Source organism: Cottoperca gobio, chromosome 7 (assembly GCF_900634415.1).
Source record: "Cottoperca gobio chromosome 7, fCotGob3.1, whole genome shotgun sequence".
In the NCBI taxonomy this organism is placed as follows: domain Eukaryota; kingdom Metazoa; phylum Chordata; class Actinopteri; order Perciformes; family Bovichtidae; genus Cottoperca; species Cottoperca gobio.
Window position 1 is genome coordinate 9,830,084 of NC_041361.1, and position 25,350 is coordinate 9,855,433.

Consider the following 25,350-nt stretch of genomic DNA (forward strand, 5'->3'; position numbering starts at 1 on the left):
TCTTCTGTTCTCCTTTTATATTGTTGTAAAGGACATGCACAGAGACACACAGACACAGACAGACAGACAGACAGACAGACAGACAGACAGACAGACAGACAGTATTTTTTTTTTGTTATATATATTTCTCATTATTGTATTATTACAGTGTAGTGTTTTTATATTACATAGCCAATACGCACACATACGTACACTGTGTAATACAACAATTGAATCAATAAAGTCTTATATTTATTTAAACATTGTGTTATTACGATATTTGTTTCCTTAAATAAAAGATCTCTGTGTGTGTCTCTCTCTCACTGCCAGGTGCAGTGTTTGATCCCTTCCACCAGGTGTCATTAAATCATCACAGTCATGGCAGACAACTGCAGTTAAGTCGTCCATCCACAGGATGGAAGCACACAGAACTGAAACGTTGCAGTCTGTCGAAAAAAGACAAAGAAGAAAAAGTAGCGGGAGTAGTCTGGTGCATGACATCCGAACAATGTAAACAGAGGAAATGTTTTCCGTTTGTCTGCAAAAAAAGCTGGTTTTGTTGAATCTTGTTTTTTTTCTTCTACTCCAGCTGTTACAGTGTATGGTAAGAGTCTTATGGGATGTTGTTTGTTGTATAAACCCGTAGTTGTTAGAGTGTGAAGCACAGCTGGAGCTGGACGATGTCAGCACGGTACTGCTGACACATACATACTGTTGTAATGTAGTTTCATATTACATATAAACATGTTTTTATATAAAGTCTTTTTCCCCTAGGATATTGTGTAGGCTATATAAAAGCCTTTTTTTGTTTAGCTGTTGTTGATTTGCTATGGATTAATTGTGAGGTCAAAATAAATAAACAATATGTCCTTTTTAGACTTGACATTCTTCTTGACCTTGGTCTACGTACCTTTACAAACAAACACTAGGCTAATTGTGTTTGTAGACACTAGACAGCATCATATTTATGACCTCCCACTTGTTGTAGCCACATTTACTGTATCACCCCCCTCGCCCCATCTCTCCTTGCATTAATATATCTTTTGACAGAGTGGCTTCCTTTAGATTAACAAATCAATGGAGGGGACCTGCTTCAGTGGTCGTGCAATTGTTACGAAAAAAAAGTCCCTCAGGAATCTGTTTCAGTTGTTTGCAGGACAATTAATTGAATTTTCATGTCAACATGACAAAAAAAGTCAAGAGTCTTCTGGGTAATTTCTAACATGTGTTATAAGAAAGGCAAAATGTCAAAACCTCTATTCAGATGTAAGCCATGGTAGTGCCTATACTAATCAGCTACAAGGGAATTTGACACATTATTGGGCAAAAAAATGACTGTAGATGCAATCGAGATAACCTGTCATAGCCGATCAATAATATATGTTAAGGTTGCATTGCTTAAAGTACACAATGACCTCATTATGATCATTTAAATGGAAAACAGCTGACTTGAGGAATAAAGATCTGAACTGCCCCAATGTATTCAATAATTGGGTTTGCAATTATTTCAGATTTGATCGGTGCTTGCATTAAAATAATTAATCATCACTTTGTTTTCTCATTAAAGTGACATTCAGTCATGTCTGAGGAACCAGCAGCAGAAATCCAGCTACTCCGAAGCCTGAAGGTCAAGCTGATAGAAATTCTAAGCGCAGATGCCGATTTTGTCCTGCAGCATGCAGACTCTCGCTGTCTGCTGTCTGTTCTCGGCTACCGGCAGGTGAAAGCATGCCGTTTTCCTAGTGAGAAGGTGACAGACCTGCTGGATCACATCATCCAAAGAGGTCCTGATGCAGCGCGGGGTCTGCTGGAACTGCTGAACGACCAGGCACTGCAGGAAACCTTCCCAATGCTTTGCTTTATTAAGGATATGCAAGTAAACACACTGTCTTCAGGTAGGACAAAGTCTCTTCAGTAGTGTCAGCAATCTCATTAAGAAATAATGTTAGATTTCCATGTTAAATATAGAAGTTTTCTGTTTTTACAAGGAACAAACGAAACATCAAGAAAGAGAAAAACTGCTGACCTACAAGAGACCGTTCCATCCAAAGAGATCTGCACCAAAGGTGGGTCTCAGGCTGGGGCAGGGGAGAAGACAATAAACAGGGCACCAGCATGCAGAAGGCTTTCTAACATGTAGGGCAGCCTTTATGGCCCTGCATCGTGTTTTCTTAATTGTATGCCCCCCCCAGAGGGCATACAGAGGGCGCTTTCTCCACTTATATTAATTTAAATATTTTATGACTATTTTATATTATATTTAATGTATAACAAAAACAGTACAGAACAAGTGATGAACTGTACAATTAACCCAAAAAAGGGAACACAATAACTGCAGGATGTTTTTGTTAAACAAGTAATTTGGATGAATTCTGAGTACATTATTTCCTGTGACTATTGCATCAGAGATCAGTTTTCCTGTTATTTTTAGGAACTCATAATACAATTAATTTACTTTTAATTTTAAAATGTTAACAATCATACAAACTTAATAGGCTTCTTTTAGTTTTTACAAATGTAGTGTTTTTTTTAATTGCTTGTCTCATTGCACAGGCTCTCGCTTAATTACTGAGAAGCAGCTGATGACCGTGGCTCGTACCATTGGCAGATCTTGGAGGGAGATTGGCAGACTGGCTCTGGAAATCGCTTCTGTGAAGCTGGAACAGATTGAAGAGGACAACTCTTGCCATGTGGAACGAGTGTTTGCCATGCTGCGCTACTGGAGCACCCGCCAGAGAGGAAAATCCACTGCTGCTCACCTGCACTTGCTGCTCTGTCAGGGAGACTGGGCATTGCCACCTGAAAGCATTGACTTCCTGTTGGAGACTGAATGATGCCTTCACTGTCTGGTACTTGCTGTGACTGAAACACTGTTTTTACTGGGAACTAGTGTGTTTCTCATCATTCCATATCAAAGAAAAAAATAACACTTGAAGACTTTAGTACTTTGTGGAATTACCACACAGTGCTATTTAGTACCACTGAGGCCTTTTGTTTTTCATATGTGTTTACAATCTATATTTGTATCCCTCACAACTATGATCGCAAATGTCGGTCAGTCTGGTTCGGTCACGTGACTGGGCGTCTGGCCAATCACCACACTCCCTGTGGAGCTCTTCCGGTGGCGTTTTCTGTCAGTGTTTGTAAACAGAGAAGTAAATTGGAAGTGCTACAAGAAATAATAACCTACAAAAATCTAAAGGTAAGCAGTCGCTTTTCCTACGAATTTCACTCGCGGCTGTTTAACCGTTTTATAATCTGCTACGTGTCTGTTTCTAACAGCTGTAGCCGGTGAGGGAGGTGTTATTTAGTGGTCGGCTCTGAGCCCGCACGCCCTGCCTGGCTGTTGTTGTGTTGTCTGGGGCGGGGGGTGGGGGTTCAGTCTTACAAGAGTTGTCCCAAAAACCAACTACTGGCTAGCTAGCAGGTTAGCCTTTTCTGTTTCATTCAGCAGAGACTCTTAGCATGCTTCACACTTTGAAACCCATAGTCTAAATATTGTATCTTAATACAAACTGCGTTTCCCAGCATGCTCCCGTTTGATTAATAAAGCTCATTTGTTCAGTGACGGTAGCTTTTACAACAGGAACTAGGAAGGAAATATGTTTGTGGTGTTTGCTCAAGCAATGCTTTAGAATTGCACCACAGGTCATTGAGTACAAATGTTCTTGGCATCTGCAACCAGTGCCAGATTGCATTGCCTGATATCTAGTTGACTGTAAAATGATTACCTGGCTACTGAACTATGTGACACCTCAATGGGTCATCCATTGGTTTTGAAACATGACAAAAGCCAATAAAACTATCTTAGCTGTAGGCATAGATTTATTTAAGCCATTATCTGCATGAATATAATTTGATGCATCAGTTATATTAGGACAAACTTGAGTTTCAATTAGCGTAGAAAAAAGCATTGAATCGTTGCCTGTAGGCTATTCCATTTTAAGATTCCCATTACAATTACAATAATATAAAAACTGAGATTTGGTTTATGAAAGTCTTTGCTTCATTATCTTCACTTGAGTTTTATTTTCCTTCCAGTCAAGGAGAAATTAGGAAAGCAACTGAGCAGTGCTCATTTTATTTTAGTGTAAACACACTAGGGCATTTAAAGGAGACGATGAAATCATATTTCTATGTTTCATGTTTAGTTTTTCTTAACTGAACATTTGATGAAAGTTTGTGGGAGAAAATGTAATTTTGTCTGAATGAACAGTTATGTTGACGTGGTCCCTATTGATCTACATATCTGGGTGTTTCAGATTAAATGTTAAATGCTAAATGAACTGTAATGTAATGTTACATCTTGGTGTGTCTGTTGTGATAGCGACTCATGCCGTCATGCAAAGGAGGACAGACAAGCAGTGCCCATGTTCCACAACTACACTGAATAAACTCATAATATCACAGCTGCCTCTAAGAGTTTTCTTCTCCTTCTATTCCCTTTTCTCAGACGACATTAATTAACTTAACCGGGACAAAGTTCAACTCCCTCCCACTCCTCCTCCGACCTTTACTTTCTAGCCATTTTCCTTGTCAGTAGAAACATATAAAGGCGTAAAGATTCACCAACTATTCAAAAGCGTGGATATGGCGAACATGTTCCTTCTCCCATGTAAGTACAATGTGCTATAACGGTCTATTCTTGTTTGTAACTAACACTTTTGGAAGTGTGTGTTTATACGTTGAACTGTTCTTACAAACAGCAGATGGGCAGGATCCAGCTAATCTCCGTGACCTAAATCAGCCTCTCATTGACCACTCAGAAGGTCAACTCTTCTTGAATGAAGCCTTCAAAATAATTATGGAGGAGGTGCTTTGCAAGGGTACAGACGCCAAGCAAAAGGTAGCCTAAAATCACAAATATTTCAGATTACAGTGAGTACTTTGATCAAAATCTATAATCCTTGTGTTGTTCTTGCAGGTTTGTGAGTGGAAAGAGCCAGAGGAGCTGGCTCTGCTGCTGGATCTGGAGCTGAGGGCGACGGGGGAGCCACAACAGAGGCTCCTACAGAGAGTAAAGGATGTCGCCAAGTACAGCATCAAGACATGTAAGCCTGCCAGAGACAGCAGACACATTTAAATATTGTAGTAAAACCTTTTTCTTTCATGATGACACTTTTCTTCTTTCAGGTCACCCACATTTTTTTAATCAGCAGTTTGCAGGACTGGACTATCATGCCCTGGCCGGACGATTCCTCACTGAGGCTCTCAACACTAACCTGTAAGCAGAAAGACATAATATGTAACTAAAGCATGTAAGCGCATAATCTTTACAGGGTAATAAATCAGTAAAATGGGATGCAGATAATGCAATAGATATAGTAATGTAACTGTATTAGGCAGGTGGAAGAAGTAAAAGTGTCACTAACCTGTAACGATGCCTCACACAGAACAGACAGAAAACAGCAAGCACATCTCGAGACATCCTAAAAACAGACAGATATCAAAACTAGGTGGGCAAACAGAGGCAGGAGGCAGGCAAAGTATCAGTCTGGAAAATCAGGCAGGATCAGACAGGAAAGTACAAGGAATACATATACATAAATATATATATATGTGGAAATATTTTGTAATCAGGGTAATGGGAAGCACGTTGAGTGAGCACGTGATTAATCTGGGTTTATTAGACGGCAGGTGGAAGTCGCTGGGTTTGAAACAACAAGTACACGTAAAAGCAAACTAAAAGATCAGAAAATATTTGTGACATACAATACCAAGTATTATAAGTCCTGCATTCAAAATGTAATTGAGTTAAAGTGATATTTAGTAAAAGTATCAAAAGTAAAAGTAGCTGTTTATTGCAGAGGTATATTCATAATGTATTTTTAAATGTTTTTTACATAAAATCTGAATCTGGAAAACAACACATGACTATAGCTGTCAAATAAATGAAGCATAAAAGTATAAAGTAGAAGACAATTAAAATACTCAAGGAAATACAACTTCAAAAATACATTGTGTGTGTCAATCGCAGCTTCACCTATGAGGTGGCCCCGGTGTTTATTCTGATGGAGACTGAGGTTCTGAGAGGACTGCGGCAGCTGGTTGGCTGGACAGAAGGGGATGGTATTTTCTGCCCCGGGGGTTCTGCCTCTAACATGTACGCCATGAACCTCGCACGCTACAGACTCTTCCCAGAGGTCAAAAGCCAGGGGCTGTGGGGTCTCCCACGACTTACCATCTTTACATCTCCAGAGGTGAGGAAAGGGTTGATGACACTGTGGAGATTGAAACTGTATCCGCGGATCACGCTGTAGATTATGTGTTGTCTCTACATACATTTTGTTTTTCCAGAGCCATTACTCTGTGAAGAAAGGGGCTGCCTTTCTGGGCATGGGGACAGACAATGTCGTCTTGGTGAAAGTGGATGATGGGTAATGTATTTTTCATAAGAAGAGCTGAAACCATTGATAATAAATGAGCCCATCAATTTTCACAATCAATTAATTGCTATAGTTTAAAGTTTAAAATTCCCCAAACTGGTTTCAACTTATCAAATGTGAGGATTTACAGCTTTTCTCTATTTTCTATAATTGTTAATTGAACATTATTGGACTGTTGGTCAGATACAATGAGTAATTTGAAGACGTTACCATGGGAATATGCAATGGTATTATTTCCAAAGAATATTTTTTGACGTTGTCTAGCCTGAACGATTATTCAAAAATCTATTATGAAAATATTTGTTGATTGCAACCCTCTTCATTATGACTCTAAGGGTTCTCTATGCTCTCTTGTGCGCTTCAGAGGCCACATGATTCTAGAGGACCTGGATGAAAAGATAAAGCTGGCAAAGTCCCAGGTAAATTTATTGAGCACTTAGATATATAACCAAACATTAAACATTGTGTACATCCCGCAAACCAGAAATCACCAAGTGCAAGAAAGCTGTGTTCATATCTGGTTTGTTTCTCCACCAGGGTGCAGTGCCTTTCTTTGTAAGCTGCACATCAGGGACAACAGTGCAGGGTGCGTTTGACCCATTGGACCGCATAGCTGGTGTCTGTGAGAAGCACAAGCTCTGGATGCATGTAGATGTGAGTCCTCGTGTGGAAGACAAATCCATGTCTGTTGACAAGCTTCTGTTGTATTTGTTTCTAATTCAAGTACATGCAAAATGGTGTCTTTTTTTTGTGTGTGTTTCAGGCTGCCTGGGGAGGGAGTGTGCTCTTTTCCAAGCAACACAGACATCTGATGAAAGGGGTTGACAGGTATTAATATGCATGCCAAAAAAATACATTTTCATCGTGAGGAAAGCAACAGCAAGCTACACAGTTGGGCGGATATGGTCATGTAAAAGAAATAGACAATACAAAGCTTATGATGTGTGTTTTTTATGTGTCTGTGTGTGTGACAAGAGCAGATTCAGTATCCTGGAATCCACACAAGATGCTGATGGCTGGCCTGCAGTGTTCTGCCTTGCTGCTACGGGATACCACGGTTTGAGGCCACAGCATTATCTGATACACATAATAAAGGTTTTAGATTTTTAATAATCTTTGACAATCATTTTCTTCTGCTTGTTCTCAGAACTTGTTGAAGAAGTGCCACAGTGCCAATGCCACATACCTCTTCCAGCAAGACAAATTTTATGATGTGAATCTGGATGTCGGGGACAAGTCGGTACAATGCAGCCGCAAGGTTGACTGTCTGAAGTTATGGTTGATGTGGAAAGCTGTTGGCTCCATTGGCTTGGCCGAGCGTGTAGACAAAGCTTTTATCCTTGTAAGGTAGGCATGCAGCTGTAGTACAACACGAGCCTGGCAAAGATTGAGTCAAGGAGTACATTCAAAATGAACTAATCTTTACAAGAGACATAGTTTAAAAGCAATGCCATTTATCTGTTTCATTTTTTGCATGTCAAAATAATTGACCCCTTTTTATTGGTGAGATGATTTTCCTGAATATAAACATTAAGGAACATCTTGCACAGCAGGTTAAGATACTTGTAGGCTTCTTTTGACATCTAATCCCCTCATTTTCCCCTCATCTTTGCTTATCATTAAATCATATCTAAACAGCAGAACAACAATATCATTCAAATATTCGTTAAAACAAAAGTTTAAGTTGAGTTGTGATCCAGGCGGACATCTCTCCTGCAGGTATCTGGTGGAGCAGATGAAGAAAAGAGAAGGGTTTCTTCTTTTACGTGAGGTAAGTAAATATCTCAAGCATACTGTGGGAGATGAGTTGTATTCTAACCTGTAAAATGTTGAGAACATGTGTGTGTTTGTCTCCATTGACTGACTGATTCCAGAGTTTGTGAATGTATGCTTCTGGTTTATACCGCCCAGTATGAGGGGGAAGGAAGAAAATGCAGATTACCAGGAGAGACTGGCAAAAGTAAGTTTCTGTATTACGTCATTGGGAGACCAAAGACTCCATGATTTGTTTTGCTCTTTCCTTCAGTTGCACACATGTTAAGCACTCAGATTCAACTTCTTAATTATTTGTATTGTGCATGCTTTGTTAAAAAAACAAAAAACATGAAGCAGAGCGCAGCACTTCTGAAACAAACCGTTAACTATGTGTGTGTGTGTTTTTGTTCTTTCTAACAGGTAGCTCCAGTCATCAAGGAGCGCATGATGAAACAAGGCACTATGATGGTGGGCTACCAACCTTTGGGAAACAAGGTCAACTTTTTCCGCATGGTTGTGTTCTCTCCGCTGGTTTGCCAGAAAGATATGGACTTCTTCCTTGACGAAATTGAAAAACTGGGAAACGACTTGTGAACAAAAACACAATATCAATGATGTGTTGTCCATGAAGACTGTAGAGGTCTGCACAGAGCCTTGTATTGTAATGTCACAAACTATAACAAACAGTCTGACTGTACCCGTTGAGAGATTTGACTTGCTGAATTTAGACAGTTGCCATGTCATAATATAACGAGAGATGCTCAAATCTGAAATCTGAGAACCATGCACCAGAATCTGAATGAATAAAAAAACTAATAAATAGAGGGTCCTTATTCTTTTGAAACTATTTCCCTGGAATTAAACAACTGTTCTGAAAACAGTTCACCGGACACTTTTGAGAAACCATTTTTGCTTTGCAGAGATAGAAAATGACTACCCAACCATTTGTGGGGATGTATCCTTTTATATTTTACTTTTTGCCCATGGTAAAGTTTATAAATGGAAGGCATTCATTCAGGAACTTAATGTCAGCTAATCAACGATATTTGCTTTCATAACTCTAAGGATACAACTGGTGTGCATTTGTATTAATGTGATGCTCTATAAAACATCAGAAAACAGTGGAAAATGTCCATCACACTTTCCAGTGTCCAAGGTGATGGCTTGAAAGGTCTTGGTTTGTCTGGCCAACGGTCTTAAAGATCTTCCATCAACTTAGATAAGATCTTGGGAAGCCGAACCTCCCCGCATCAAATTGGACGTACCAATGGAGGCACGATCAGGTCCTGAAAACCATAGCTGAAGCCATCAGCGCAGGAATTAAGCATGTGTGAAGCCGTCCCGACCCTCCAAGCAGGCCATCAACTTTGTCAGAGCTGGGGAGCAGCCAAAACCTGCAATAAAAACCTCTACAGGCATGACATCTGCAAGTGATTGAGAGCTGTTGGTGGACCTTGAACGGCAGAAAAAGATCTCCAACAATATTGCAGCCACCACGCTGCGACCGGGTATTGTACTTGTGTTTGAGTCTACTAAGCAAGCTGTGCTGCTAGAGCTGACAGTCTCATATGGTAAGATCACTTGGAAGAGGTCTTTGAAAGAAAGTTGGCCAAGTACACAGAACTGGTCAACTGGCTGGATGGAGAGTGAGATGGAGAGTGAGGCGTCTCCCAGTGGAGATAAGATGTAGTACTAACGAAACGGCAGAGAGGGCTTGAAGCCCTTTAATTCCAGGAACATCACAGAGACATCAGTAGATGTACAGTATATCTCAAAAGTGAGTACACCCTTTAGATTTTTGCAAATATTCTGTTATATCCTTTCAGGGGATAACATTATCCTACTGAAACTTTGATAAAACTTAAAGTAGTCAGTGTGCTGCTTGAATAACAGTATAGATTTATTGTCCTTTGAAAATTACTCAGTACACAGCTGTTAATGTCTAAACAGCTGGCAACAAAAGTGAGTACACCCCATAGTGAACATGTCCTAATTGTGCCCAATGATGTTGTTTTCCCGCCCTGGTGTCATGTGACTCGTTAGTGTTACAAGGATTCAGGTGTAAATGATAAGCAGGGCTGTTAAATTTGGTGTTTTGGGCACAATTCTCTCTGAATGCTGGACAACATGGCACCTCATGGCAAGGAACTCTCTGAGCGGCTGAAAAAAAGGATTATTGCGCTTCACAAAGATGGCCTTGGCTATAAGAAGATTGCCAACACCATGAAAATGAGTTGCAGCACAGTGGCTAAGATCATACAGCGGTTTTCCAGGACAGGTTCCACTCGGAACAGGCCTCGCCAGGGTCGACCAAAGAAGTTGAGTCCACGTGCTCAGCGTCATATCCAGAGGTTGGTTTCCAAAAATAGACGTGCGAGTGCTTCCAGCATTGCTGCAGAGGTTGCAGAAGTGGGATGTCAGCCTGTCAGTGCCCAGACCATACGCCGCACACTGCATCAAATCGGTTTGTATGGCCGTCGCCCCAGACAGAAGCCCCTTCTGAAACCGATGCATAAGAAAGCCCGCAAACAGTTTGCTGAAGACAATGAATCCAAGAACATGAGTTACTGGAACCATGTCCTGTGGTCTGATGAGACCAAAATAAACCTGTTTGGGTCAGATGGTGTCCTGGCGTGTGTGGCGGCACCCTGGTGAGGAGTACCAAGACAAATGTGTTTTGCCTACAGTCAAGCATGGTGGTGGCAGCATCATGGTCTGGGGCTGCATGAGTGCTGCCGGCACTGGGGAGCTGCATTTCATTGAGGGACACATGAATTCCAATATATACTGTGACATCCTGCAGCAGAACATGATCCCCTCTCTTCGGAAACTGGGCCGTAGGGCAGTTTTCCAACATGATAATGACCCTAAACACACCTCCAAGATGACAACGGCCTTGCTGAAGAAGCTGAAGGTTAAGGTGATGGACTGGCCAAGTATGTCTCCAGACCTAAACCCAATTGAGCACATGTGGGGCATCCTCAAGAGGAAGGTGGAGGAGTGCAAGGTGTCCAACATCCGTGCGCTCCGTGATGTCGTCGTGGAGGAGTGGAAGAAGATTCCAGAAGCAACCTGTGCAGCTCTGGTGAATTCCATGCCCAGGAGGGTTAAAGCAGTGCTAGATAACAATGGTGGTCACACAAAATATTGACACTTTGGGCACAATTTAGACATGTTCACTATGGGGTGTACTCACTTTTGTTGCCAGCTGTTTAGACATTAACAGCTGTGTACTGAGTAATTTTCAAAGGACAATAAATCTATACTGTTATTCAAGCAGCACACTGACTACTTTAAGTTATATCAAAGTTTCAGTAGGATAATGTTATCCCCTGAAAGGATATAACAGAATATTTGCAAAAATCTAAAGGGTGTACTCACTTTTGAGATATACTGTATGTACACAGCTCATAGAGGAACATTCTGGTCAAACATTCTAGAGTGCATCCAAAAATATTTAATTGCAGATTTTCTTATAGTTTTCAGTATGCTTTCTTTGTTGTGTTTGATTTTAAGATGGTAAATAAATCTTTTATTTTTACTTGCCTGCTACCACATCCACAAATGTAATAGACATTTTTTGTGGGAAACCCATGCTAAACAAAATATTAAGTAATGGTTCTCAGTATCTGTCTGTATTATTGTAATATAATATAGTGCAAGCAAGAGTCAATGTAACATATTAACATAATAGTATAATTTGGTACATAACTATAATGTAAGACAATGAAAACAACAAATTCAGACGTGTGCAATCAAATAAAACCACTCCCTCACAATTATGGCCGCAAATGTGGGTCATTCTGCTTCGGTCACGTGACTGGGCGTCTGGCCAATCACCACACTCCCTGTGGAGCTCTTCCGGTGGCGTTTCCTGTCAGTGTTTGTAAACTGAGAAAAAATTGGAAGTGCGACAAGAAATAATAACCTACAAAACTCTAAAAATCTAAAGGTAAGCAGTCGCTTTTCCTACGAATTTCACTCGCTGCTGTTTAACCGTTTTATAATCTGCTACGTGTCTGTTTCTAACAGCTGCAGCCGGTGAGGGAGGTGTTATTTAGTGGTCGGCTCTGAGCCCGCACGCCCTGCCTGGCTGTTGTTGTGTTGTCTGGGGCGGGGGGTGGGGGTTCAGTCTTACAAGAGTTGTCCCAAAAACCAACTACTGGCTAGCTAGCAGGTTAGCCTTTTCTGTTTCATTCAGCAGAGACTCTTAGCATGCTTCACACTTTGAAACCCATAGTCTAAATATTGTATCTTAATACAAACTGCGTTTCCCAGCATGCTCCCGTTTGATTAATAAAGCTCATTTGTTCAGTGACGGTAGCTTTTACAGCAGGAACTCCAACGTTTTAGGATAAGTCGCTAGCTAGCACACTTGTGCACAAATACATCAGTTTTTAAACCAGTCGTGTTTGATTTAGCAAGATCATAAAAACCACACGCTTACAGATGAGAATGACTGTCAACGAAAATAATGATTTACTTAAAGATTAATGCAAACATGTTCCACTAAAGTGATGAATAGCACTGTTTGTTTACTATTATCAAATATGTTATGCATGGTCTGTATACGCAGCTCGCCTATCTGCTATATATTTTTATTCGCAGCCTATTTGACGTAAACGTACAACATAAATCTGCAATAATCATAATTCTCCCTATGGCGTATTCTCTGTTAGTCAATTAGGAGTTATGTGCATTGAGGTTTGCGGTTAATGTGTCTAGCTGCCAGGGAATAAATGTGTTTCATATCAATTCACCTGGATTCTAGTGCCAATGATTTAACCATTCCCCGTTGAGTTTGAGGCCATTCTCTCTAACTTAATGGCCAAAGTGCTTCTCACCATTTTTAGCCTTATACATGTTCTTTATACCACAGCACGAGAGGCAGTTGTTGTTCCTACTATAGCTCTATTGGTACATTTCTAAAATACAGAATTTGTAAATGTTTTCATGGAATCCAAAACACTAAACTCTAACCGAAAATATTTCTATTTTCCAAATTCATTATAAAGTCTTGGTCGTTTCCGTTTGTTATACATTTAACACAATTTGTTGAACCAGTCACAATAAGCATTACAATTGCTATGCCGCATCCTAAAGGATGAAAGAAGTAATTAAGGTTTCTCAGTAACCGATCAGTGGATACCAACTGCTGAAGAAGTCGAATATTATATTTTCTAAGGTATTTTAATCCTAAAATCAGTTTATTTTAGTATATATATATATATATATATATATATATATATATATATATATATATATATATATATATATTTTTTTGTGTGTGTATATATATATATACATACATACATACATACACATATTTTTATATATATCATATTTATATATATATATATATATATATATTATTATTTATTTATTTAGAATTGCACCGCAGGTCATTGAGTACGAATGTTCTTGGCATCTGCAACCTCAGTGCCAGATTTCATTGCCTGAAATCTAGTTGACTGTAAAATGATTACCTGGCTACTCAATGATTCATCCATTGGTTTTGAAACATGACAAAAGCCAATATAACTATCTTTGACTTATTTAAGCCATTATCTGCATGAATATGCTTTGAAGCATCACTTATATAAGACAAACTTTAGCTTCAATCAGTGTAGAAAACATCACATCGTTGCCTGTCTTCCATTTTAAGATGCCCATAACAATTTAATATTAAGATAGATAAAATTATGTTTAACAGTGCACTCTCAAAGAGCAGTTTATTTTTTTAGATACTTGTCTTTTATATGTTTCAGTATTACCTCATGTATGAATCATTTGTTCGGTTAATCATACCTACACAGATGCATTTTCTTTCTTTTTTACTGTTTTCATTTTCCCATTGGATGTCATTATTTTTCTCAAACTGTTGTGCTTTCTGTCAACCATGGCAACGTGGCGTGCACCAAATCACTGGGGTTTTCTTGCCTGATAAACTTCACATATTAATGCTGGACCTAAATTTCTGGTCGGACCTAAATCCACGTGTGGAATTTATTAGATTGGTCTGGTTTTCCAGCTATTAGCCTTATGTTTACGTATGTATCTACTTTCAGGCTTTGTGGCCCCTGATGATTTGGGTGGGTGTGGTCTCTTCTGTTACCCCTCATCCTAAGTGAAGCCCCCTCTGTTCCCCCAAACACACACGCATTCAAACCACGGCGATGACACACCATTCAAACAACTCTGTTCGAGACCATATGAAATGGGTCAGTGGAAGTCTCTTCATCTCCAGAATCACCATCATGTTTTTAGTTTGTATTCCCAGTCCAGATGCCAGTGCATTTCTCTGTTACTGCCACTACTCAACTCTCCTTCCTTCCCCTGACTCCTTGTCTCTGTGAGGAGTCCTGTGGACCTCTCTTCCTGCTCTGATATGCTGTTTGTGTTTGCAGGCTGGGTTGCTGGGCTGCGAGGCGGTGCTGTCCAGCATGGCCTTGATGCAAGCCAACAACATCCCAGGCCAGAAGAGGATGATGTCGCCCTTGGGTCAGGGGCACAGGGCTAGTCCCGAGAGCCACCAAACCCACTCGCAGCACAGCCACAACCACCATGGACACCAGGTTCATCATGGACAACCTCACCAAAGCCACATGGGCCATCCTTCAGCCGGGAGCTGTCCACCACTGGTAAGAGGGAGATAAAACTGGGCAGGGTCTACAATTACCCTCAATTACTGGTTAATAACACACTATAATGTAGTTGTAAGCATATATAAAGTGCGTATTAATATATATTAGTATTTTTCAACAATTATAACTTATCCTATGAAGACAGTTTGTATTATTACAACAGTATTTTACTATATTGTCATTCATAATCTATTTAAATCAGCCTCAACTGGATGAGTTATGCATATACATTAATATCTACTGACAACTACGTTATAGTGCATTATAAACCATGTATTTAGTGTGTATATACTTTGCATACATTCTAAAAGGGGTTTAAGTGTCACTCTGTATATGTGACTGTGTGTTTATTGCATATACCTTCTACTATTCCTTCTTTCAAAAGCTGATCCGAAAAGACGGGGATTATCACTCATCAAGAATGATGGATGGAAAGGACATGCAGGCAAACCAGAATATGCAACCCAAGAAGAAGCACAAAAAAGCAGGGTCATCCAGCAAAGTTAAAGTTGAGGTGAGGATAGTTACAAAGCTTCACTTTTAAGTATACATGCACAAGTGCAAAGACTCTCGGTGTTCAGTTCACTTTCAACTCATTGTGTTATTGTTGTTAGCATTTACTTCCAGCGATGGATATGGACGACGATGACAGTTCCTTGAAAGTCCAGAAGAACTTCATCTGTGACCACTGCTATGGAGCTTTCCGGAGTAGCTACCACCTCAAGCGACACATACTTACACATACAGGTGAGAACTCACAGCTCGCGTCTTCAATGTGGCCTTTCTCACTCCATTGCATTTAGTGGTTCGATACGGGAAACAGGGCGGTGTGATGAGTTGTGAGTCCTTCTGACGCTACATCCTGCTTGGATTAAACTGCAAAAAAACCCACAGGCTGATTTTAACTCTTGATTTTAAGAACTAAATTGGACGTGGACAATTGCTTTAATGTATAGTAGGCATGCTTTAAATGTGTTATAATGCCTTAAATGTACTTCTCTGTCAGTCATGTTGGTTCTGTGTTAGTCCATGTAATGTTATAGTGCTGCTCTTTGGCCAGGACTCTCAACAGATCTTATGATTACTAATTCCTTTTACAAGTATATTGCATCCTGTGACATATGTCTCGATATACTGCTTAATAGTCGGCATGTTGTTGTTTACAGGAGAGAAGCCATTTGCTTGTGACGCATGTGATATGCGTTTCATTCAGCGTTACCACCTGGACAGACACAAGAGGGTGCACAGCGGAGAGAAGCCGTACCAGTGTGATCGCTGCCATCAGGTTAGTTAGCCGTTGTTTAAGCAAAGCGTTTATGCTTTACATTCACTTTTTTAGGTTTCTGCTTATTACTGGTAGTCAGGATCTTACAGCATTAAACAGATGCATCCGTCTTAGCACTGTCGGTAGCGTTGTTCCGCTAACTTTGACTGAAACGCACGTCTTTCTTTTGCCTTCAGAACTTCTCACGGACAGATAGGCTGCTAAGACACCGACGGCTATGTACAGTTGGGATGAGCAAAGAGGAAAGCCAGTACTCACAGCAGGACGCATCTGCCCATCCAGCTTCCTGGAGCCCCCTACAGCCTTCCAACAACCGTCTGACTGTCTGACCCTCCGCCTCCCACAGAGACCCTACAAACAGCAGTCTGCAGCTCAGTAACGTCGCACGTTGGAGCTCAACAGTACTGTAACCTGAGAACAGCCTAGCTTACACACAACCAAACTTTACTTTGCCCTCGCCAGCTCTTACACAGAGCTTGATAATGGATTTTTGTACTTTTTTAATCTGCTATTCCATTCACGATACAGACAAAAGGGTAAGGACAATTTCACGATCTTGGACAAAAGGTCTTGGTTTTACGGCAATAACTGAGTGAATAATGCACATACCTGAAAGGTTGCAGGTATTTTTTTGGTATTGCTGCTGAGGGATTGGAAGTATTTTTGAATGCATTGTATCGTGCGGCACCTCTTAGGCATCCTGTTGACCTGCAATCTACCCCAGTGCTGCCCTCTACTACATATGGACAGTTCACTAAAGGACACGCATACAGAACTGTGTAGCTTTTTAGTGTTCAACTCTTCTCATTTTGTGTTCCTTATGCTCCTCATCAAGTACCAGCTACAGCTCATAAGTGAAAGATCACAACAGACATCCAATACTGAATGTGTTGCGTGCATAACACATCTGAAATTCTATTTAAAATACTTTTTTTAAACATGAAAGCGTCTCATTACAATAGTAACCCATTGTCACTTCATGTAGAAGATCGCCTTTTCTCCAACACACAAATATCAAATGGATCAAAAATGATTTCTTACCTGCTATTTCCCCAGCTGTAAAACTGAATTACAGGTGCAACCCTGTTTGTAATGTGTACAAACACTAAAAGTTAACTAGATGCTCCTCAAATGTAAAACGTTCAACTAATCTTGGTACTAGTTAAGTTGTGTCGCGGCTGTTGGCTCACATGTTCTCTGTTCTACCTTGTTTTAAAGGGGGTTTGTTCGGACTGTTAATATGTTACACTGTTGAAATACAGTAGAAGAAAGAACACATTTAATAAGCTTTTTTTTTTTTTTTTTAAATATATAATAACTGGATGTAGGAACCACCTGTCTGTTGCAGGAATTAGGTGCTTCTGTAATAACCCCCTCAATATAAATGAAGTGTGCTTACTGTCTCTGTTCCTAGAAACCACTGTCAGTCTTATTGTTTCCTGCTCAGCGTTTATAGATTCTTTTGTTCTGACTTTGAAAGACATCCGTCCTTTCAAACGGATTGTGGTAAGCGTGTTCCTGAGATTTACCTGAAAGTTCCTGAGAACAATTAGGACACAATTGGATTAAAAACCAGTCCCAGGCCTAAAGTGACTTTTACTGGAGGTACTCGGGACATTTTCTTAGCGCCAACTAGTTTAATTCAGTGCTCATGATAATTGCCCAGGTCAATTCAAACAAAATATCATTTGGCTCATCCATAGATTTGAGAGCTCACCCCTGTCTTGACCTGACTGAGTGTGATCTGAATACAGTGCCATGTCATTTCATCTCCAGTTTAACCTTGAGCATCTTCAATGAAGATGATGAGCAGAAGGTCCACGTGGTGTTTCGTATATAATGATGACTTGCATAATATTATGTTCGGGCCTCTGTTTGATGAAATCCAACTGTAAACACTGGACGGCAGATGTTAGCTCAGTTGTAGAGGATTGTATTGTAGACTGGTACTTCTGTTGCTACCAGACGTTTAGGTAATGTGAAAGGACTTTGGGGCCCATCACTGACTTGTCTACTTTTTATGAAGTTAATATATATTTAAATTGTATTAGGGATAGAAAATAGTATGTACGGGACCTACACTTCAAAAGAAAATCAAAGTATTTACAAAGTTATAATCTTTAGTCTGATGATTTCTTATGTCAACTGAAAATGGCAAGACATGTTTCAACTTGCTGTTAGGAGTAAAGTACAATTGGCCACTCTTGTTTTTTTAGTATAGCAGCCATGATTAGTCAGCATATTTTTTTTCTTTTGCATGTATTTGTTGAAGGATCTTGTATACATTTTGTTTTGGTAAAAGATATTTTTTTAAATTTGAGCCCCACCTTTTTTGTCATTTCAGGGGTAAAGTAAAATCAATTTTGACTCAGTCAATCATACTGTAGTGAACGGAGTTTTAGGGCCTCAAGTCTCAATAAAGCTGTTACACTTTTTAAACATGCACGTTGTTCACTCTTTCTGCAACACTGGTTATAAGGAGATTTATTTTTCTTCAGTAGATTACCACAAATCAAAAGTGAATTTCAGTATATTAGAAGGCAAGAGACCATAAATCATTGTAACCCATTTCGGTTGTCTCCCACTTAGGTTAACATAAAATGAGAAATGTAATTACATGTCTTTAAATGGCACATTACTTACTGAATCTTCCAGACTAGAAAGATCCCAAAAACATTTCAGAAAAATGTAATGCACCAATCTTGTCAGCAGGTGGCATCCATGACCATATGAGGGACAGTTTTCTCTGTAGCGTAGTAATGAGGAAACACTTTAAAATGTTTCTCCATATTGGTGGTAAGTGATAACATAATAGCCTGGGTAAAAAAGGAAAACACCTACAAGGAATGTAGGTTGAAATGTCAGAACATTGTTGCTGCACACATAGAGGAGTCTTGGGGGGCAGATGTGTAGAAAACAAAAGCAAAGGGGAATCTACTCCTGTCTCGAAATGAATTTGGCTTGAAAACAAGGTGCAGAAGACCATCGATCTACAATGACACTCCCAAAAACATCACATTATACCTGTGTACACAATTTGTATGTAAGGATAACAAGCCAAATAATCATCATACACTGCATGAGGCTGCAAATTCAACCTGTTTTAATCTACGACATAATTAATCTAATATACTTCTCGTTTATTTTTATTCTAACCATTGTTCAACTAAACCAACCCTTTTAATTTCAATGATAGGAATCAAATCCCCAAATGTGTTGATAAGAGAATTGAAACAACTAATTGCTAATAAAAATAGTCAGTGATTAATTTTTTTTTTTTATCACCATCAATTAATAAAGTAGCACAACTACACATTGCAATACAATTTTACAAAGCCGTGTCTGCACCACAAGAGGGAGGTGTATCCTAAGCTACTGCCACAATGTTCCTCGAGACGGTAAGAAACACTTGCTACTTGTGATGTGCAATAAAATGTACTAATTGTTTTTTAGTAATCGTCTAAACTGAGACACCAGATGATCAATGCACCTCTTTCATGAGCCAATCCCAAATGTACGCGTAGTTTAGGTCCAACGAGTCACATCTGATAAGTTTGTAAACCCAACTTGATTACAAAACTTGCACAGCAAGTGTGAATATGCACAGTGGTCAGTCCTGTTCAGAAAATATGACGTGTTTCAGATGCTGCTGGTAAGAAGTATTATTGTCAAACTGGGTGATTAAACAGTCATAACCGTCTGTGTGGTGATAGCTGATACCCACATTCTTCAGCGACGAGGGAAGAATTTACATTGCCCTGCCATTCTGTCTGCTTTGCCACATCAGTCGTACATAAGGAAGTGTGGATCATACCCTTTAGCACCTTCCTCTTTGCTATTGACCAGTTCCTTAATTAAAGCATTAGGATAGGCAGGATGAGATCAGCCTGAAGGCTGCTGGGAGTGTGCGCCTTCCCCCATGGGAGACATCCCCTCCCTCTGCAGCCTGATTTACAGCACCCACAGGCCCCTGGCACTTAACAATGGACCTCCTTAAGTGAGGTAGATGGGGAGGCGAACAGAGAGGGGGAGATAACACTCCATCTTCATACACAAAGTGCTGAAATCATCTAGGTTTGAAATCATCTCTGCGAGACAGACTGATCATGGAGTCAGTCCAGAGGTAAAGTGTAAGAGTGCTGCCTTGTGCTCAGTCTGCCTCACTCCATCAGGGAGGAGAGATCTGTTCAAGAGTGATAGCCAACTCTCTACATGCTCACCTCTTTTGTTACAGGGATAAAAAGAAAAGATCCTCCAAACAGAAATGTCCCCCAACAGCTAGTAAATCAGTTGACTGTGCATACGGTGTTGTGTAAACATGTGGGTGGTTCCGAGGTTTACAAAAACAAGCGCCTAGCAGCAGAAACGTTCTGTCCCCTACAAATGTTTGGATGCCCCCTGATCAAATACATCACAGGCTCACTGCGAATGATTGAAACCCTCCCAACAATAGCTCCTTCTATCTCCCTCTCCCCGAGGTGTGGGAGAGCCTTTTCATCTCAGGCTTTGATTAATAAAGGAATCGCTGGTTGGTTGAAAGCAGCGATGTGCCCCCCTCCCTCGAACATCCATCATGCCTGTGACAGCCCACCTCTCTGTGTTAATTAGCGGTGATATTTAAGCTGTCTGAGGTGTTCCATGGCCGTCAGCGTGATGGTGGCGGTGCTGCTGCTCATCATTAAAATTTCAATTCCTCTTTCCGGGTTACTCCCATTTTCCTGGACACCTCAGTGAACACGTCCTCAAACATTCACAGAGGACCAGGGAGAGTGTTTTACTGCAAGTGGCAATCAAGATGGGACAATAAATGAGAGCACAACAGCTCCAATGAAAAACAGAAATGTGAAGAATTAAATGAGTTAACCGTGAACATAATCCTATTTTTTGTTTTTTCTTCATGCATTTTAATGTTGAGCCGACTGTGTCAGCATAAATGTAAAATCATCAATTTGAATTATCACACTTGCTCAAAAACTATTTGATATTATATGAAAGTATTTGCCATAAATCTTAAATTCTCGTCAAACAATGAGCAGTGAAAGTGTGAACGCATTACTTATTAATGATGACCAAATATTGTAATATTCTCTAATACTGGGGGCTATTATTCAGAAATAAATTATGTATGTAGCTGAATCCTGGTCTTCCTTATCACCAAAAGGCATCCTGCACCCGTATGACGACGGTAGATGTATAAATAATATAATATAAAGTTAAAGAATAGCTGGGTTACGCAAAGGGCTTCTTAGCTGGCAATTCACACCAAACTGGGATAAAACAAATTCTCAAAAGTGTTTACAAAGTTGGTGTATACACAGCGTCCATAGAGTGCCAGGGTATTACTGTTAGCGTAACTAAAATCTGGTAAATGTATGGAAATTACAGATGGGATATCTGACAACCACCTACATTACAAAACATCTCTGACGGGGAAAGTTCTGTCATATCATGTTCCAAACTGTCCCATATTCAGATGTCTGCCACTTCTTTTCTAATTAGTGTAACTCAGCAAGATTAATTAGCCTCTGCATATCATTCCCAGTACTACAAACTATATCACAGAGGAGAAGAGAAGCGAAAGCCATCACCCATGTGACTGGTAACAAGGGAAAGGTTTGGCCTACTTGCGTGTTTTGATACATTCAAATCATGAATATTCATACAAGAAAATTAATCTCCAGTCAAGTCAGAACTTGCACCCGGAATCTTCAAAATTAACTTTTTGCAATTAGGCTCAACATTAACTTTTTGAAACTGGTTAGGGGGGAGATGGGGAAGAGGTAGGAAAAGGGCTGAAACCTTTTGAATATGTGACCAATGGCACCTTCTGACATGTCACAGTAGGAAAAGCACAGGTGTAAATAATAAATGAATAATGGTTTCAGGGTTTTCACTTATGTCTGAGTTTCTCATGTGTAATACTTCACACTGGACTGACAGACCTCAACTCAAACAATCACTAAATCTTCCGCCTCAATTAAAAACAATGTAATACACAGCACACACAAATACAGGAGGCCCCGAGGCATGAGGGCCTCCGGCTCCACTATGTGTGTACACCTTTGCTAAAGGTCAGCAGTATGCAGATATATCTACAAAGATCAAGTTCAGTTGTGCTGGACCTTGTTGCTGAGATTTATTTGGCCACACAGACTAATCCACATTCCCCTTGACAGGAAGGACACCCGGCGCCCTGCCGACTGTGTAAAAATCACTTTCCAACAGAGGTGCGTTAAGCCTCGACAGATACATTAACATGCCTTGGCCTTACGCCTCCCTATTAATCTACAGCTTGTTGGGACGCGTTTTGGACTGAGCTGCTTCTCCAGAGAACAACCAACCAGCCACAACAAGAGTCCATATTTGGGCTTCAGAGGTGCTGGATGCTCACTGCTCTGTGGAAAGATATATTTTTCTGGGAAGCCACAACCTTTATGTTCCATAGACCAGAAACACACTTAACAAATATCTGGAGAGTTGAAATTAAAACACCCATTTCTTCCATTTATCAGAATATACATTTTCCATGACCTCAAAGCTGCAGATTTTGTGAAAGAACCCCTTCTAACGATGTCATCACGACGGTCCAAAAAGAGTTACAATTCTATATTAAAGTCATACGTCAAACAGCAGAGCAACAAAGACAAAGGTTTTCAAACGGAGCCTCTACAGGAAAGACCTCAGTGAAATGGTTAACTCTATGCAGGTATATTTGTCTCAACCTCTTCAAACACACCGCCAAACTATCCATCATTCCCCTGAGTTCAGAGGGATCATGTCTCTTAAAGATGTAAAACCTGTTTTCTTTCTCTTACATGGCACTTTGTCAGAGGGTATATGTGTAACCCCAAGTTATCAAGTTCATGAGAAGGTCTCGGAAGAAATTATGCAATCCCACTTGACAAGGCAAGTCCAGGGCTTTCCTCTGTCTCTTTATTTTTCCGACAATTTTCCACTTGAGCAGACGAGCTCAAGTGTGAAGTGAAAGAGTAAAGAGAGGGATTTGATATCCAAGGGAAACGGAGCATGAATTCACTTGGGGTTGATAGACAGGGCAGGGGTGGCCATGCTTTTTACCCTTAGAGATTTCTATGGGTCAAGGCTGTTACAGGGCCACGCTCTCGCTCTTCTTGATCTTGTCAGGATAAACTCTCAGGCTGATGAAGAGATAGGCTGTAGATAGATGATGGCATTGCACGAACTCTGGGGCTGCAGTGAGTGAATACAGTAGTCAGACGCCAAAGTGACTTTGGCAGTTTGCTGCTGTTGATCAGCTATGAGATATATGCATGATTTACTCAGTCACTTAGGATCTTCTGACCCCAAAGTCAAGCAAAAACCTGCTGAATATTACAGATGTGGAATGAGAAGAAGACAAATGCACATTCCCATGCAGGTAGAAGTACCTCAAATAAGAGGCAAGATGTGACCGAATGCATGCAGACGTGCACAATCACGCATATTCCATAGCTCTCTGCAACATAACTGTATTTCTCACTTTGGCATTAGCAGAATATTTTGTGAACTATTGAAAGCATTTTATCCTATTACACATTACTCTGTTCTTCCCTATTTGCTCACAAGAAGGTCTCTTCTCCTCTCATGACGTCAGGACTATTATACTCCAGTGCACCTCCCTTCAGGGATAAGATTTTACGATTGCAACCTGACACCGTTTCTGTGTCCTATAAGCGACAGAGCTGTAACTCACTTCAAAGGCAGGAGGCATCAAATCACAGTGCACCCATAAATTAACCTGCCAAGTCTTGGCCAATGAGAAGGCAGCATTAAATCTTTGCTGTCACCCTGGCGGCCAATGGAAAGACGATGGCAGTAAATCTGTCAGGGCCGCGTCTGTTAACGGTGTTGTGGTGTGGTTGGGGAATCCACGGGGAGGGAGGGGAGAAAGTGAGAAAGAGGGAGGAGGGAGCAAACGGGGGGAGGGGGGGGGGGGTGGGGGGTGTTCGGAGCTATGCAACACAAAATGCTTTTTCTTTACATTCTTTGTTTCTGCTCGAAAACTACATACACACATGCTGTAGTACGACAGTGGGCTTGCAGAGGAATTTTTTTTCCGAGCAAAACAAGACTAAACGTGGCGGGGGAAAAAGCAGAAACAGACAATATGTTTCCCTGATGGATGCGGTGGGAGTTGAATAACACCAGCAGAAGCACTCATAAAGCTTTACGGCCAGCACGGTGTCTGATGTTGACTGTATACAGTGAAAATGATGGATGGCCCTCCTTTAGTGCTTCTTTTGCATCACTGCGAGACCGAAACTTAGTGTTGACTCTTTAATAACAGCGGTAACCCAGTAACCTCTGACTGTCATGACAAAGCACCATCAGTAGAAGCGGCAGGCGCCCGGCTACACGCTGCCCTCTGGAGGCAGGGTCCAGTTGAGCCCATCCACAAACCAGATGTGCCCCAGTTGTGCAGCTTCAGAGGATGATGGAGTTACCCCTGCGGCACAGCAAACCTGAGCTACTATGCTTCAGGATTTTCTTTTGCCATCTAACCTCAAAGAAACACAACATGGTCCTGCTGCATCTAACCAGTACCACCTTTGACCAGAGAGTCTTTTCACATCCAGTGCTTCCACTATCACTCTTCTAAAGCATGCTTTCACTAAAGAGTAATGCACTGCACAGGCACAAGAGAACTGTGGGGAAAACAGCAGAAGGGAAAACACATCAGGTAGAATATTTCCTCGATTAACAATGCCCTTGGTGGTGCACTTTCATTATCCTATCAACGTTGAACATTTTCATGTAATAAATCTTACAGGTACCATAAAATACCTAGCAAAGCTACTCCAAACCAAAGAAAAAAGCTTTTCCTAACAAAGCCCACAATTTTTTCAACAATCTGTAACGACATGCAATAAACCAGCCACATTTGTGGTGACATTTTTATCTTACATCAACAAAAAAAAATTAAACATTAGCATCAGAATTTACAGTCATCTTATCTCATTACTATGAATATTTTTTTCCTTCTTCAGAAACATAAACAGCGTTTTGATTTATGGCAAAGGCAGGCAAGAGAGCAATGGTGGAGGTGTTGTTTTTGGCTGGATTTTCCTGGAGTGGCCATGATTCTCTGTTCTATGGGAATCCATAAACAGACCCAGAAAGGGCAACTGGGGCCATAAACCACGTCAGGCTGCCGAGATGCTGCTGAGGAAAAAGGGAGCAGGCCTGGGCCCATACCTCCTTCTCTCTGCATGCACATGCACACACACACACACACACACACACACACACACACACACACACACACACACACACACACACACAC

General features: G+C 40.6%; 3 protein-coding genes across 6 annotated transcripts; all 3 read left to right on the forward strand.

Annotated features, from left to right (window-relative positions):
- Positions 1-420: 420 nt before the first annotated feature.
- LOC115011418 (uncharacterized) lies at positions 421-4,386 on the forward strand. The gene is made up of 4 exons (XM_029436622.1): positions 421-583; positions 1,547-1,874; positions 1,968-2,045; positions 2,533-4,386. Exons 2-4 carry the CDS (start codon positions 1,559-1,561, stop codon positions 2,811-2,813), a joined length of 675 nt encoding a protein of 224 aa, XP_029292482.1. The 5' UTR covers positions 421-583; positions 1,547-1,558; the 3' UTR covers positions 2,814-4,386.
- csad (cysteine sulfinic acid decarboxylase) lies at positions 3,043-8,942 on the forward strand. 2 transcript variants are annotated; one of them, XM_029436616.1, is made up of 15 exons: positions 3,043-3,181; positions 4,433-4,594; positions 4,686-4,825; positions 4,904-5,030; positions 5,113-5,203; positions 5,957-6,179; positions 6,277-6,356; positions 6,730-6,784; positions 6,903-7,019; positions 7,129-7,193; positions 7,341-7,422; positions 7,513-7,712; positions 8,085-8,136; positions 8,236-8,325; positions 8,541-8,942. In XM_029436616.1, the coding sequence occupies exons 2-15, from the start codon at positions 4,570-4,572 to the stop codon at positions 8,712-8,714; spliced, it is 1,521 nt and encodes a 506-aa protein (XP_029292476.1). In that variant the 5' UTR covers positions 3,043-3,181; positions 4,433-4,569; the 3' UTR covers positions 8,715-8,942. The 2 variants fall into 2 exon arrangements, with proteins under 2 accessions (XP_029292476.1, XP_029292477.1); XM_029436617.1 differs by having other exon boundaries at positions 4,689-4,825.
- A 2,993-nt stretch (positions 8,943-11,935) lies between these two features.
- On the forward strand, positions 11,936-18,492 carry znf740b (zinc finger protein 740b). Of its 3 annotated transcripts, XM_029436619.1 has the most exons (7): positions 11,936-12,072; positions 14,189-14,341; positions 14,528-14,761; positions 15,150-15,278; positions 15,379-15,511; positions 15,931-16,049; positions 16,226-18,492. In XM_029436619.1, exons 2-7 carry the CDS (start codon positions 14,297-14,299, stop codon positions 16,376-16,378), a joined length of 813 nt encoding a protein of 270 aa, XP_029292479.1. In that variant the 5' UTR covers positions 11,936-12,072; positions 14,189-14,296; the 3' UTR covers positions 16,379-18,492. The 3 variants fall into 3 exon arrangements, with proteins under 3 accessions (XP_029292479.1, XP_029292481.1, XP_029292480.1); XM_029436621.1 differs by lacking the exon at positions 14,189-14,341 and having other exon boundaries at positions 12,001-12,072; XM_029436620.1 differs by lacking the exon at positions 11,936-12,072 and having other exon boundaries at positions 13,740-14,341.
- Positions 18,493-25,350: the final 6,858 nt, after the last annotated feature.

What these genes read in the sequence shown, in the direction of transcription:
- LOC115011418 (XM_029436622.1), top strand. Translation starts at nt 1,559, where the DNA reads ATGTCTGAGGAACCAGCAGCAGAAATCCAGCTACTCCGAAGCCTGAAG. An exon ending in AGTAAACACACTGTCTTCAG is followed by an intron (nt 1,875 to 1,967) that starts GTAGGACAAAGT and finishes TGTTTTTACAAG; the next exon opens with GAACAAACGAAACATCAAGA. An exon ending in CAAAGAGATCTGCACCAAAG is followed by an intron (nt 2,046 to 2,532) that starts GTGGGTCTCAGG and finishes CTCATTGCACAG; the next exon opens with GCTCTCGCTTAATTACTGAG.
- csad (XM_029436616.1), top strand. Translation starts at nt 4,570, where the DNA reads ATGGCGAACATGTTCCTTCTCCCAT. An exon ending in GTACAGACGCCAAGCAAAAG is followed by an intron (nt 4,826 to 4,903) that starts GTAGCCTAAAAT and finishes TTGTTCTTGCAG; the next exon opens with GTTTGTGAGTGGAAAGAGCC. An exon ending in AAAGCTTTTATCCTTGTAAG is followed by an intron (nt 7,713 to 8,084) that starts GTAGGCATGCAG and finishes TCTCTCCTGCAG; the next exon opens with GTATCTGGTGGAGCAGATGA.
- znf740b (XM_029436619.1), top strand. Translation starts at nt 14,297, where the DNA reads ATGACACACCATTCAAACAACTCTGTTCGAGACCATATGAAATGG. An exon ending in CCAGCAAAGTTAAAGTTGAG is followed by an intron (nt 15,279 to 15,378) that starts GTGAGGATAGTT and finishes TATTGTTGTTAG; the next exon opens with CATTTACTTCCAGCGATGGA. An exon ending in AGTGTGATCGCTGCCATCAG is followed by an intron (nt 16,050 to 16,225) that starts GTTAGTTAGCCG and finishes TTTTGCCTTCAG; the next exon opens with AACTTCTCACGGACAGATAG.